Source organism: Podarcis gaigeae (genome assembly GCF_964106915.1).
Source record: "Podarcis gaigeae genome assembly, chromosome: 3".
NCBI classification, from domain to species: domain Eukaryota; kingdom Metazoa; phylum Chordata; class Lepidosauria; order Squamata; family Lacertidae; genus Podarcis; species Podarcis gaigeae.
Genome location: NC_139680.1, coordinates 99,304,118 through 99,319,592, shown reverse-complemented (window position 1 = coordinate 99,319,592; position 15,475 = coordinate 99,304,118). Strand labels below are relative to the sequence as shown.

The window sequence follows — 15,475 nt, the reverse complement described above, 5'->3', positions numbered from 1 at the left end:
TCCTTGCGGTAATCCGCTTTCTGCATTCTTGTCCATTTATTCTTACTCTCTTCTTCCTGCTCCTCAATCAGTTTCTGATCCATAGGAGGACCTTATTTCATGACTGGCAAGCTTACTCTCTCACTTGTATGTCTTTCTAACTGGTACAGCATTTTCTCCCTGTAGTGTTTAACTGCCTAGGACTTGGCAAATCATTGTCTGAAAAATACATCCCATGTCCTGGATGGACTGCAATTTATACCTTTCCCCAGAAGAATCTTGTGTGCTTTTACTTCTACATTATTGGAAATGAAACTTTACAAAACGCATAGAAATATATTTTAGTTACATTGGTACCTCGCAAGACGAAATTAATTCGTTCTGCGAGTTTTTTCGTTCTGCGAGTTTTTTCGTCTTGCGAAGCATGGATTCCCTGGGTATTAACGGTTTTAAGAAAAAGGAAACAAACTCGCAAGACGTTTTCATCTTGCGAAGCAAGCCCATAGGGAAATTCGTCTTGCGAAGCAACTCAAAAAACGAAAAACTCTTTCGTTTTGCGAGTTTTTCGTCTTACGAGGCATTCGTCTTGCGAGGTACCACTGTATATATAAAATAATGCAAACATGTCATTTGTCCCCATGTTATTTTCCCAGTTAAAACCTATAGCTATTTCCCAGATCAGGGTGTGTGCGCGCGCTCTCTCTCTCTCTCTCTCTCTCTCTCTCTCTCTGTGTGTGTGTGAGAAAGAGAGAGAGAGAGAGAGAGAGAGAGAGAGAGAGAGAGAGAGAGATCTGAGATGGCCAAATGCAGGTGGAAAAGGGTTCTATTCTCCCTCCTTACTAGTTCCTCTGAACAAAGTAGCACTTAGACTGGCCTTTAAATTGCAGTGTACTCTGATTGCTTGCAAGCTCATGGTAAGTGCAAGCAACCTCTCCACAGCCATTTGCTACGACATATTCTGCCAGGCTGGGATACAAAAAAAATATTGACAGATGTTTACGCACACCCATCAGAACTTCCTTTTCCATACTGTGCAGAATATTCCTGCATTGCAGGGGGCATTGCAGTAGATGACCCTCATGGTCCCTTCCAACTCTAGAATTGTTTATTTTTAATTATTATTTAGAATATTTAGAATATTCCTATCCCGCTCCTATCATAACCAATCCCAGGGTGGGGTACAATATAATTAAAACTCATGGAAAGTAAGCAATCACAGTAAGAAATCCACTTAATAATAGATAAGCCCCTGCAATAACTAACTAAAACTAATTACACTTCAAATGCAACAGATAAATAAATAAGATTTCCACTTGGCACCTTTCAGTATTTCCATCTTTCAGGATCTTTCATCTTTTTCTGTTTAAAAGTTACAGCGCCCCTTTCCTATTTAATTGAATTCACACTGTCAGTTTAGCTCTCATGCGTTTCTGCCACAATAGGATTCACAGTTGGATCAGCTAGAATTACTGGTGGCAGATGCAGCTGGCTCTCCCACTTAGGATGCTGAAACAAACAGTGAGAAAGTACAGTTATCCTCCTGGGGAAGAGTAGCCGGGGCTGAAGATGCTTTTAAAGTGGCAAAATACTCCCACCCTTTACTTATTGCATTGGATTTTGGAATGGGAACTAATTTTTATTCTCAGTCTCAGGGAAGAAAAGAGAGAGAGGCTGTTATATTCCAAGCCCCAATCAAGTAGCAATGAAAACTAATGTTTTGTATTCCTATTAAATATACGTGTGTGTGTATCCTTAATAAATGACCACCTATTTGTTTTCATAGTAAAGTTTCATGAGCCCACACCAGTACTAAGAATTCATAAAGACTTTACCTCATGTCCCATTCCAAACCACAAAATAACTTTTACACACACACACACACACACACACACACACACACACACACACACTTAGCCTAGATTCAGGTAGGTAGCTGTGTTGGTCTGAAATATATATTAAAAAATTGTCCAGTAGCACCTTAATAAAGGTAAAGGGACCCCTGACCATTAGGTCCAGTCGTGACCGACTCTGGGGTTGCAGCGCTCATCTCGCTCCACTGGCCGAGGGAGCTGGCATACAGCTTCCGGGTCATGTGGCCAGCATGACTAACCTGCTTCTGGCGAACCAGAGCTGCACATGGAAACGCCGTTTACCTTCCTGCCAGAGCGGTACCTATTTATCTACTTGCACTTTGACGTGCTTTTGAACTGCTAGGTTGGCAGGAGCAATGGAAGCTCACCCTGTCGCGGGGATTCGAACTGCCGATCTTCTGATCGGCAAGTCCTAGGCTCTGTGGTTTAACCCACAGTGCCACCCGCATCCCTTAGAGACCAACTAAGTTTGTTCTGGGTATAAGCATCTGTGTGCATGCACACTTCTTCAGATACACAATTAGCCTAGATAGGCTAGGATAGCATCATAATCTCTCAACATCCAATGGGCACAGCCATACCCAGAATGGATCTGTCTAACTAGAGTTCCCTGATACTATGCCAGGAACTACAAGTAACAATTAATGCCTTTCTGCAAGCTTTCTTTCAATCAGCATCTCCCCATGCCACAAGCCAAAGAGCCCCAAGCATCAATGATACAGAATTTTTAATTAGCCATTCAATGTCCCAATACTAGGCATAATTAAAAAATAATAATTCTTGGGCATCCCATACAGCAGGACTTCCAACTTTGTTTTCCAAACACCACACTCCCCCAAGCCACATAAAAAGGTCGTTTTCAATATTCTGGAAGTCGCAACAGTGCAGAGGAGCTGCTGTTCAAAGGTACTGTGAAAAGCTCATGGGCACACAAACCCACAAACATGCATAAAGCAGAATACTGCATCAGGCCCAAAGCCAACATTTTTATGCACTGTTCAGCAAAAAAAACAATACCTACCAGTCAATTAATATACTTTGCATACAGATATTTTAAAATCGCTCATCAGAATCCTCCATGCAATCATACTAATTTTTCTAGGAATGTTTTTGCTGAGCTATTGTGCTCAGCTAATGGCAAAAGAAAACACTGAATGCAACCCAAAATGCAATTCAACAATTGTATAGAGATGGAAAAGAAACGAGGGAAACAGCTGCTGAAAACCTGCTGGGCAGATGCAGTGATGGAGACAAGAGCCTTTCATTTCTGCCCACTGAGTTAGCAGCAGGAGCTATGGCTAGGAGGCAGAGTGTTCATGACTCTAATCGCTTTTCCCAGCAGCTTCTTACCTGATGTGTGTTGCAGGAAGAGACTCATATTGGCGAGACAGAAAAAGCTCTCTGTGTTTCAGTTGATGTTTCTGTTTATCAGTCAAATCTACTTCTTTGGGAATTTCACATTCTTCCTCAACTTCTTCTACACAAAGGAGGAAAAGAGAAGAGTGGTGTTACCTTCAGCTCCACACTTTCAGGCAGATTTTTCAACCCATACACCTTGCTCCTTTCATTTCTGCAGAACAACCTGGAAGCAACCAGATGTGCTCTGCATAGAAAGTAACTTTTCAGGGCTGGGGGGAGAGATAATCAATTTATAGGCATGCCTTGCTTCTTGAACATGGCAAAAGAAGGACCTCATCTATACCTCACTCTGAAAGATCAGTCTTTTATTAAAATCAGGTTTCCAGTATATTGATGTACACAGATTTACTGCAAGTAGTTTTCAATACCTTGGTAGATATATATCATCTTTCTGCCAAGCTACTCAAAGTAACTTGCATTAAAACATAACCAGGAATTGTCTTTGGCAGTGACCTTGATTATTATAAAAATAGCCTATCCTTTTCTGTACATTTTCTGAATCTGTAACCATATATACTCAATTTTAAATTTGCCACCATACTATGCATGAAATTTAAAACTCTAAGCACGTTCAGTTTTCCTATCTACAGCCTACCTGTGGTCCCTTTGGGCCTCTGTTCAAATATTGAATGGGGTGGTATTCAACTAAGTCCAACTCAGATTAGATAAATTAAAATTAATAAGTCTAATTAGTCGGGTCCATTAACTTCAATAGATATAATTTGAGTAGTACCTACATTGAATACCACCCTTGATTCCAAAAACGATACTTTTGCCAAGATCCAGAGTATGACTTCAGTCTCATGATCTGCTTCTCCTACTTCCTCATCATGGAAAGAAGTTTTTGAGCCAGTTTGTACAATCATTTCACAGCTGATTAAGCTGAGATACTCACAAACCATTTGCTTGAGCAGAGAGCCCCTTTGCTCTACACACTTTGTGTGAGCCTCAGTTAAACCAAGGAACATCTAATTAATCATAGCCCAGGAACAAACCAGGATATTAAATGAATCTTCAAACTGATACACTTCGACAAAGTATAATAATTTGAATGTGACCAATGAATAAACAGAGAAATCCTGAAAAGAGGAGAATGAAGAAGAGGGAAATAACCCTACAACCTTTCATCTAGTTGTCATCCAAGTTGATTAACCTGCTTCAGGGCTGTGCCCCTTCAGGCTAAAGGTGAATGATTTTTTTCTTAATACAAAAAAATCGCTGTACATAGAAAACTAATATGTTGGGGCAGAGGTAGGGAACTTGTTGCTGGACTCCAGTTCTCACCATCCCGGACTACTGGCCATGCTGGCTGAAGCTGATGGGAGAGAATGTCTAACAACATCTAGAGGCACCGTGTTGGCTATCCTTAGAATGATGGACCAGCAATGTGCCTTAATCAGGGGTCACCAACCTAAGGCCCACAGGTCGTTTGACCAGCCCACAAGCCGCCCCCGAACTGAGTCGCCCGCTTGCGCACTGAACTAAACCGCACAGTGTGGCGTGGGGACTCACTTCCGCAGTGCCGGGAATCACGTCTGCGCACGCACCAGAAATCGCACAGGACCAATCCGGCCCAGGCAAGTTATACCTTGCTGACCCCTGGCCTAAATGGATAATAGCTTCATATACATGAAGTAGAGAAAGAAAGTTTGTAACTGACAGGCAAGATTCAGAACTTTCACTCACACCACTAGAACTATATATGATGGGATTGATCAAAGAACCATGAGCAAAACTTAAATTATCACTTATGTTATTCTGCAAGCACTATTGGAAGAGTTCACATGTTTACAGTGGTACCTCGGGTTTCATATGCTTCAGGTTACATGCGCTTCAGGTTACAGACTCCGTTAACTCAGAAATATTACCTCAGGTTAAGAACTTTGCTTCAGGATGAGAAAAGAAATCGTGCTCCGGCGGCGCGGCAGCAGCAGGAGGCGCCATTAGCTAAAGTGGTGCTTCAGGTTAAGAACAGTTTCAAGTTAAGAAGAGACCTCCGGAACGAATTAAGTACTTAACCCGAGGTACCACTGTATTTGGTTTGTATATTTACAGCCTGCCCTTCAACAAATCAGATTCTACTATCAGAATACTCAATGCAGTCGTATCATTGAAAAACCAGCCGTCTCATACACCCAATGTTGCCTGGGAATTCTAACAAACCAAAAAATCAATGCAGGTTCATGCCGCCATCTTGATTCGAAATGGCATTCAGCTATATCCAAACATAAGAACAAAACCTACTCCTTGATTTCTGGAACCAACATGCAAAATCTGGTCACGGTATCTTAAGAAACATGCAAGCGCAAAAAGAACTGACAAACCGCTTACTAAAATAAACAGCAGACACATGGCTCTACAAGAGCACTGATAAATTCCTGCACAAATGGGAGAGCAACTTTGGATTTAGATCCACTTTCCCCATGCAATATTGTAGCGCAAGGTGCAACATGGCCCTCAGTAAGTGGAAGACACCTCCCTGTGTGTCACTTTCTCATCCAACTTATACACACACACACACACACACACACACACACACACAATTTTATTATTTATACCCCACCCATCTGGCTGGGTTTCCCCAACCACTCTGGGTGGCTCCCAACAGAACACTAAGAACAGAATAAAATTTCAAACATTAAAAACTTTCCTAAATAGGGCTGCCTTCAGATGTCTGCACACACACACACACACAAAACCACACTTTTGCCTCAAGTTTTTCATTCCTTGCAGTGACTTTTAAATGCACACTATCCTTTACTTTCTAGTGCTTCTAACCAACCATGCTTCCAATTCAGAAATACCTTACAAATTTATATAATTGCTCAAAACCGTTTCCCTAGCTCATTTACTGGCTTTTCAAGTGAACCCAAGCACACTTTTTCCCCGAGATCACAAATTCCTTGGTTATTTTATATTTCACATTTAACAAGGCACATAGATTTTCTTTTCATTAGTCTCCCCGCTCGTTTAATTAGACCGCCTATTAAACTCTAATGAAGAATGAAAGGCTTACTGCGCCCCTTTTGCTCAAACAAGGAACAAACATTAAATCCACCCACAGCGTCTGGGCGGCAAGGCACCTCCCGGCAGCGAGCAGGACTTTAAGAAAAGTCTCCGCCAAAGAATCTGCCTCACATTCATACCAGGAAAATGCAGCAGCATGTGATAAATATTTAATCGTTTTAGGAATCCAAAATCGGTGCGCTGTCATCAAGGAACAGAAAGCTGGAGCTATGGAAAAAAATGAAAGCAGCAAGATGGATACTCACCAGGAATTTAAATTCATGCTGCTGAGTGAATGAGTGCCACAGAAATCTGTCCGTGTGGAAGGCTAGTATTAGTTCTGACCACAGTTGTGCATCAAAGGAAATCAGTTATATTTTGAAGGGGGCAATTCTACCTGGCATTTTAAGGCGAGTCTCAGAATTGTAAGGCCAGAGGCCATTCACACACATCCCCTTGAGGTACATACTTCCAAACTATCCCAGCTTATTCCATTGATAAACCTGTCATCCATGAACATATCAACAACTTTTTAGAAGCCCGTTTATACATTAAAACCCAAAACAGGTGACTATATCCTCTTAAATTCTAAGCCAAAACATGCAAAAGCTTTTTGTTCACAATGAGTCCCTTTGCTTCTCTTTGTATGAGTGCATCTGCATCTCTTTGTATGAGTGCACCTTCAGGAGCAACAGCGTAGAATCATAGGGTTGGAAGGAATCCTGAGGAACATCTAAGTTCAACCCCTTGCAATGCAGGAATCTCAATTAAAGCGTCCATGACAGGTGGCCATCCAACCTCTGCTTTAAAACCTCAAAGGAGGGAGAGTCCACCATCTCCCTACAGTGGACAGTCTGTTCCACTGTCAAGTAGCTTTTACTGGGTCTCACCTACTCACTGCGACAAGGCGATGACCAGGTCAGGCCTATGTGGGCACACTGTCAACAGTGCCAAATTCACTCTGCCCCTGCCCCAGTAAACAACAGAAATGCCACCATCAGAAGGTGCGGGAAAGCACTGCCCTTTCACACCATTACCTGACTAGAACAAGCCAGTATTAAGACAACTTCAAATTACATCTTAATACCTTGTCTGGTTCCATCTCTGGTAACCATGGCTTCCCAGTTTGATCATAATGCGAAACTCTGGTTAATTAAGAGGCTTCCTGCTTTAATTGTAACTCACCATGAAACCCAAAGTCACAATCTTAATGCCCTGGCAAACAGACAACAATTTTAATCAAGGATTTCTTCTTCGCTTTCTGATTTTAATCAACGGCTTGTGCTTGTTTGTTTTAATCAGATATATAGATCAAAGTTATTTAAAATCAAGCCACCTTGCTTTCTCTTTTACATCTGATACATTTCCAACTGGTAAACAGAAGAAAAAGGGAACCTTAAAGAACAGGAACTCAATAGCAGCAAGCTGAAAGTTAAGTTGAACGTATACTTTTTAAAAAAGAAAAAGAAAACAGAAATACACAAACGTATTCTGCAAGTTACATGCAGGATCACAGGAAGATAAAGAAATAATAAATCACACAAGCATTATGAGACAGCCATCTCACCGTTTAACAAATCTGTTATCAGAGTTCAATACTGAACTATGCCAAAGTTATTAATTTTCTAGTACAGTCATACTTCAGGTTGCGTTTTTTCGTGTTACGGACCGCCGAAACCCAGAAGTACTGGAACGGGTTACTTCCGGCTTTCAGCGGTCGCGCATGCACAGAAGTGCTAGATCGCGCTTTGCGCATGCGCACGTTGCGAACGCTGCGCATGTTGCGAACGCTGCGGGTTGTGAACGTGCATCCCGCACGGAGCGTCCACTGTATCCCTCAATATATACATCAACTCCTGGCAGTGGAGCATATGCAAGGTTACTTACAAATTGCAACTGGGAGAGGCTTCAAATTTTTCTGTGTGGCTGTTAGTGGGAAAGTGGCAATTTCTACAAAGAGATACAGAGAGAACCTGCCAAGCACCATAAAAAATATAGCAAGAGTAACTGCTGAAGAGGAGAAAGGTTGCAATAATGCTGCAACTAATTAGGTGTAGACTGAAAACTGGAGGATGTGCCGTGCCTCAATACCGGATTTGCATGAAGTCAGGGTGCGGGAGGAGAGCAAAAGAGAAGGTAGGTTGCACAACAGCAGCAGCCATAGAATGGGAGTGAGAAGGGAGGGACACTGAGATGCGAAAGAATGGCACGGCTCCTGTAGTTTTAAAATGATTCTGACATCAACATAAATATAATCAGGGTGGTATAAACAATAAAATACAAAGTAAAACTAATAATAAAAAAGAAGAAAGCAGCTCCCTCTAATGCAAAACTCAGGTGACGAGTGCCAACAGAAATGGTGCCGAAATAAGGTCACTGAAGGAGAGGAACCGCTATGGTTGGGGAAACTCTTGAGATTGGCAGAAGTAGAAAAAAAAATACTTTAAAACATCTAAAGCGGTAACAACCCCACCCTCTTCCCCAAAAACAGCCCAATGAAAAGTGAGAAATGCTCAGTAGCGGTGGAATATTGAATATCAATTGGAAAAGGGAAATGGGAATGGAGGGTGGGAGTGGGGAGTAGAACACCTGGTTGAACACCTATAGCTTATAGTATCCTAGATCAGTGTTTCCCAACCTTTTTTGGGCAAAGGCACACTTGTTTCATGAAAAAAATCTCGAGGCACACCACCATTAGAAAATGTTTAAAAAATTAACTCTGTGCCTATATTGACTATATATAAAGTAACTCTCTTTAATAGGCATCAAATAAACACAAAGAAAGTACCGGTATTTTATAATTACTTTATTATGAAATAGTAAGTACCGTATTTTTAGGACGCTCCGTCCCATAGGACGCACCTACTTTTTTTGGGGGGGGGGGGGAAATAAAGGAAAAAAATTTTTCCTTTATTTCCCCCCCCCCAAAACCAGGTCGGGGAACAGTGGGATGGCGGTGCTGCGCCTCCCCGCTGTCCCCCGAGCTTGTGGGGCTGGCCCATGTCTGCCTGGCGCGAGGGGCGCTCTGCTTCAGGGCGCCCCGCGCATCGGGCGGCAGGCTACAGTCCGCAGCATGGGGAACCCTCTGTTTCAGGGCGCCCCACGCGCCCCCACGGGTGCGCAAGGCTTGCCAACACGAGCGCGGAGCACGGGGCGTCCTCCGAAGGGCGCCCCGTGCTCTGCGCCGCCCGCAAGCCTTGCGCTCCTGGGGGGAGATCCCCCGGGTGCGCAAGGCTGGCCAACACCAGCGCGGAGCACGGGGCGTCCTCCGAAGGAACGCCGCCATCCCACTGTCCCCCGACTTGGTTAGAAGGCTGGCGGGGGGGGAGAAGCCTGCTTTTCCCCGTCGCCAGCCCCGCAAACTCGGGCGACAGCGGGAGAGGCGTAGCGTGCCCTTCCCGCTGTCCCCCGACTTGGCTAGAAGGCTGGCGGGGGGAGAAGCCTGCTCCTCCCCGTCGCCAGCCCCGCAAGCTCGGGAGACAGCGGGAGAGGCGTAGCGCGCCCACCCGCTGTCTCCCGACATGGTTTGGAGGCTGGCGGAGGGCTTCCTCCTCCCCCAGCCCCGCAAGCTCCCAGAGCTCTGGGTCCCGTTCTGGGGGAGGGGGAAGCTCGGGCTTCCCCCGCCCCAGCCCCGCGTCTCCAGCCGGGAGACGGTCGCGCTTTAGCCCCGTGCGTGCTCTCCCAGCTGGAGAGGTGACGCGCGCCTATGGAGGCTCCTGCCATAGGCGCGCGTCACCTCTCCAGCGGGGAGAGGGTCGCGGGGGGCTGCTTTAGCCCCATGCGTGCTCTCCCAGCTGGAGAGGTGACGCGCGCCTATGGAGGCTCCTGCCATAGGCGCGCGTCACCTCTCCAGCGGGGAGAGGGTCGCGGGGGGCTGCTTTAGCCCCGTGCGTGCTCTCCCAGCTGGAGAGGTGACGCGCGCCTATGGAGGCTCCTGCCATAGGCACGCGTCACCTCTCCAGCGGGGAGAGGGTCGCGGGGGGGCTGCTTTAGCCCCGTGCGTGCTCTCCCAGCTGGAGAGGTGACGCGCGCCTATGGAGGCTCCTGCCATAGGCGCGCGTCACCTCTCCAGCGGGGAGAGGGTCGCGGGGGGCTGCTTTGCTAAATCGTTGCATTGTTTTAAGAGATATGTATGGGAAGAGGAGAGGGTGGACATTCCATGGCACAAGTGTAAATCCTTGCACGCATGGGCCATGTTAGTTGGATACCACCTTTAAAACTGCATGTCCTGTATCAACAACTGTGACACACTTGGGAATGACCGGGGGGGGGGGGGGAGAGAGACTTTTATTGCAAAAATCTTTTAAAACGTTTCAGTGCTATTGTTGGCATCCGCCTGTCTCAAGAGAGAAGGGAGTGCACCTCTGGGGTGGAGTCAAGCCACTGCGTTAGCAGCACTGGAGTGTCCTTCCCAGGGCACAAGCTTGGGCAGCGTGTATGGAGGTCCTCAGCTGCCCAGAAGACAAGACTCCATCTCGGCCTCACTGATGTCGTCCAAAGGAAAGCAGAGTAATACGTCTGGCACCAGCTTAGCTGCAGGAGTTGCCAAGAGGCGGCGTATAAGTGCCATCGAACCGTCTTTGGGACTCCATTCTGGACCTGTGTAGGGTTTACACCTTAGCCTTTTCTTCTCCCAAAGATATCCCACAAAGCAGTGAAGATTTAGGATCAAAGTTTTCCTTCTCCTTAATAGGCTATCTTCCCAGGTTGACAAACCCCATCTGCCCCTCTATAGGACAGAATCCACCTTCTTGACTGTTTGACCCACTATTGGTCTTGTCTGTGTAATCCATCAGAGTTTGTCTTCTCATGCAGGGGAAGTCTCTAACTCACCAAGAGTTTGAAATCCATTGGCTATCATCATCTTGTTCAGCCGGCCAATCTAAGCCATTCCTCCCAGTTAAACAGAGGCAAATTTCTAATTTTCAGCTTCCAAAGCAGCTGAATTCCATTAGGCTGAAAACTTCAACCATTCAGCAAGCACAAAACGCCTGTGTGTTCTTAAAATGCTGCCACCTTCCCTTACTTCTTCAAGACCTCATTAGCTTCCTGTGAGCATTATATCTAAATTGCCTAGGTAAGGTCAGCCACAGACTGGGCATTATCTGCAGCCTATAAACCAGAACTTCATTACTGTGGCATGCTTGAACCTGGTCCCGCCTCCCAGCTTTCAGCTCTCATCCACTGTTAATTTGCTCTACAGCGACTCCCCACATACCAACTTTTGTCCCCCCCCCCTCCGTTCAACATAAAACAATGCAACGATTAACTCTATGTATCTAATCCACCAAAGCCAAGGAGGCCACCAAGCAGGTGCCCATCATTCCTAGACCTTCTCCAGATCAATAGTTCTCCTCCTCCCAGCTACAGTTATCATTGCTGGGAACCAGTGGTATCTATCAGAGGGAGGGCCATATTGTACATGGTCCTATGCAACACTCTATGCAGCAAGAAACTGTATCCTAGATGCAGCCATGCCACACACGATTCCCTGAACCTCATTCCCTCTATTCAGTTCCACCAGGGACTGAAGATATTTGGTGGGAAGCAGCTACATGGTCTCTTGATTTTCACATAAGAGGGCTGATGCGCCTGGAGAACACTTTGCTACACCCCTCAGAGGCCCATTGTGACATGTTTGCACAACTGTTTGAGGATGAAGTAACTCTCCTTCAGCACCATATTGATGGGATAGTTTCAAATGAGGTGTCCAACGCTATTAGTGGGATCAATTTCAGCTGACGTGGCCTGATAATACAAAGTGCTTGAAGTGACACACTCAACTATGTGCCTCTCTTGTGAGCAAGATATGACTGGTTGGGCACAAGGGGTGGTTTACATCTTGAGTCCTGGTTACCACTAGTCCACTCATCTGCCAGACAGGCCTGCTTAGGATAGGGGAGTTCAGGATCCTGTACCAGCTGCATTCTGTTCCCTGCCCCTGTTTTATGCCCTTGGTGTGTTTCCTGCTTCAGCTGCTTGTATAAGCTTGCTTTTCACTGCCCCCCTCCCCTTACATTGCTTCCTTATTTGAATCATTGTTATTACTATTTTTACTGGTCACTCCCTTAAAAACCTTACTGGTGAAAGTATGAGTTTATTTTTAAGATTGTCCTCCAGAAAGTTGGCTCAATGTCATGGAAATGGAAATCTCCAAGAATGTGCTCTATGGGGAACGGGCTTCAGGCACCAGGCCCATCGGCAGACCAACTCTTTGCTACAAAGAATGAGACATGCAAATAAGACACGAAGGCTGGTAACATTAACCTCGCCATGTGGGAATCCCTTGCGGACCACCTGAGTGCCTGGAGACAGGGTCAGGTCATGTATCCATAGGAAGATCCATTCTTCGTATGAAGAATGGCTGCTGGGAAGAATAGAGAAGACACCACACAATGGTCCATCTGCAGCAGCACAACTGGACACCTTTATTTGCCTCAGCTGCAACAAAACAGGTCTTTCCTGTATCAGTCTCTACAGCTATAGCAGGTGCCGCACCTCTCTAACAGTTTGACTTCACCCCCAAAGGTGCACTCCTCCACTGTCTCCTAAGGCACACAGAATGCCAACAAAATATTAAAGGATTCCCAAGTTGGTTTAGAAAAGCTTTCAGTCTCTTTATCTACAAGTGTCATTCCCCTCCTCCTTAAGGAGCTGAGGGCAACATACATGAGACATTGATAGTTTACAATTCTCATCACCCCTGACCATCAGGGATTCTAGCTGGGACTGACAGGACCTCTGGAGGAACACAGAATCTCCAACCCCATGAGATGAATTCAGCTGAAAGGCAATGGCTTGCCTGTAATATCCCTACTTTCCTGTATGCATTTTGTAGGAAGATGCTAAGAGTTCTCCCATGCCTTAAAACTCTGAATGCAGACATGATACATAAATACAAAGCACTTCTACTGGAGCATGCAAAATTCTAAGTATGAAATGAGACAAAGCTGGTAAACAGATGTATTTACACAGGATGGAGGTCTGCAGAATAAAATCCCCTTTACGAGAGCTTTGCTTTCCCAAATCTCATTAATATATTAACAAGCCATTCATTAAAATAAGCCTATTGTGTGCTTATGACAATATAAAACTTTTGCTCTGTATTTAAAGAGTTGACACTAATCTGGTTAATGAGACGCTCATGAACAGGAGTCAACTACTAATTATACACTGTCATTCACAAAAGGGAGAAATGGCTATTATATCAAGGAAAGGAACTCATTATTAGTGTTCCTTTATGTCCTCACCCCCAGGGTGGGAGAGGCACAGCATGTCTTCCTCAAAATAAAACCAAATAAAGCAGAATTATTAGATGGCCACCGTTAAAGAAACACTACAGAAAGTTTGTTTGTTCAATCTTCTGCTTATTTGTTTCAAGAAGTTCAGAGAAGCTCACATTAAACTGCTAGGCAGGCTTCCCTCCACTCTATCTCTGAATAACAGGTGATAGGACATAACTATGACAAACAGCTATTGCATTTATGCTCTGCTCTTCAGCTTCCTAGAGGCATCTGCAAGGCCATGGCCAAAGTCAAAAAGAGGATGCTGAACTCAATGGACTTTTGGTCTCGTCTTGTGTTCAGGCACTCTATGCTGTTAATTCCTTGTTATTCAGAGCTTAACGAAATGTCCAACACTTTTAAGCAGCTCACAAGTAACTTATGACATTCCATTCCATTATTTGTTTACTTCTCAGTTGTCCCCCAAACTTCTCAGAGATACCACTCAAATCCAAAGCACTGAGCAGGCTGACATCCACTCTGCTTTAACAATAGGCTTATTCACATGTTACACTGAACACAATATCCCTATTTCTACGCATGTACAAGTGTTTGTGTGGAAGAGTGTACACTTGCTGATTTGTACAGCTCAGCTGTTGTGTACAAAGATTACACAGTGGTACCTCCAGCTGCGAACAGGATCCGTTCCGGAGGTCCAGCCGGATCCTGAGGTTTGCGCAACTTTGTGGAGTCAAAACATACACCATCATGTGATAGACAACAATCCCATGACTGCAGCCATGGAGCAGGAATTCTAACAATCCCACCCCTTGATACCTTTGGCTTTGGGCCAGTACATGTATCCATTGGGCTTTTGTTGTTGTTGTTTAGTCTTGTCCGACTCTTCATGACCCCATGGACCAGAGCACGCCAGGCACATCTGTCCTCCACTGCCTCCCGCAGTTTGGTCAAAATGGGCTTTTAGTTGTTGTTTAAAGCTTGGATTTTGTTGTATTAAATTGCACTTTAAACAAAAACCTTTGTGAACCATGTTTGAAGCCTTTTTGGCCGAAAAGCAGCATCGAAATAATCTATAACCATAGAAAGAACAATCTGTGTTAGGTCTCTACACAAGAGATGGGCAAAATATCTGCTGGGAGATCTCTGGGTAGATCTGATATTATTTCTGACTCTCAGTTGTTTAGTAATAGCAACAAAATAACTAAGCTCTTTCTCTAAATTATACTGCCAAAATGAAGCAATCTGGGGTGAACCAAGAAATGATATTTATGTGCAAGACCAGTGAACTCCATTCAATTCTTTTGCTTGACTCCTTGGCTCAGAATTCTAAGCGTATGCCTTTTGCACCAGGTCAAGTTGGAAGATCTAAAGGTTGTAATAAAAAACTAAATGGATCCTACAAGATGGATGTCTGTTGGTCTCTACTCTACAATGAATACACTGTGTTAACTGTCTTTTTACCCATGATCTCATTAAATAATCTATGGCCTTTTAAACTGGGGGGGGGGGGGATAATATTTGTGTTTGTTACTATGGTATGTATTTCTGTGTTCTTAATATTGTAAACTGCCCTGTTAGCCTTGGATGAAGGGTGGTATAGAAATGTAATAAATAATATAAATATCTAAATATAAACTAAATATTATATTATATTTATATTAAATATAAACATAATATAAACTAACTAAATAATATAAAAACTGGGAAATAGCTTGATATGCTTGGATGGGTGTTACAAAGCAATGAAAAAGGAAGAATAAGAAAGGAAGAGTAAGGAAAGGGCGGAAATCAATACGGCATTTTGCCATGATAATTTCCAAAAACTTAGCACATTATTTATGCATGAAATAATGAAGCCTTGTTGCGAAAGATAAAGAAACCGCAAACTACATTAAAGCTATCCCTCTTTGGCAGAATATCAAGATATAATTATTTTTTATTTATTTTTTTTGGCAG

The 15,475-nt window shown here is 44.2% G+C and overlaps 1 protein-coding gene across 5 annotated transcripts in view; it reads right to left on the bottom strand.

The window, feature by feature from the left end:
* MTA3 (metastasis associated 1 family member 3) overlaps positions 1–15,475 on the bottom strand; it is a 126,165-nt gene that overhangs the window by 97,433 nt on the left and 13,257 nt on the right. For all 5 annotated transcript variants that reach the window (XM_083733368.1, XM_083733364.1, XM_083733365.1 and 2 more), the window contains exon 4: positions 3,201–3,327. In XM_083733368.1, coding sequence (XP_083589494.1) covers positions 3,201–3,327 — 127 coding nt within the window. The remainder of the gene's footprint in view (positions 1–3,200; positions 3,328–15,475) is intronic.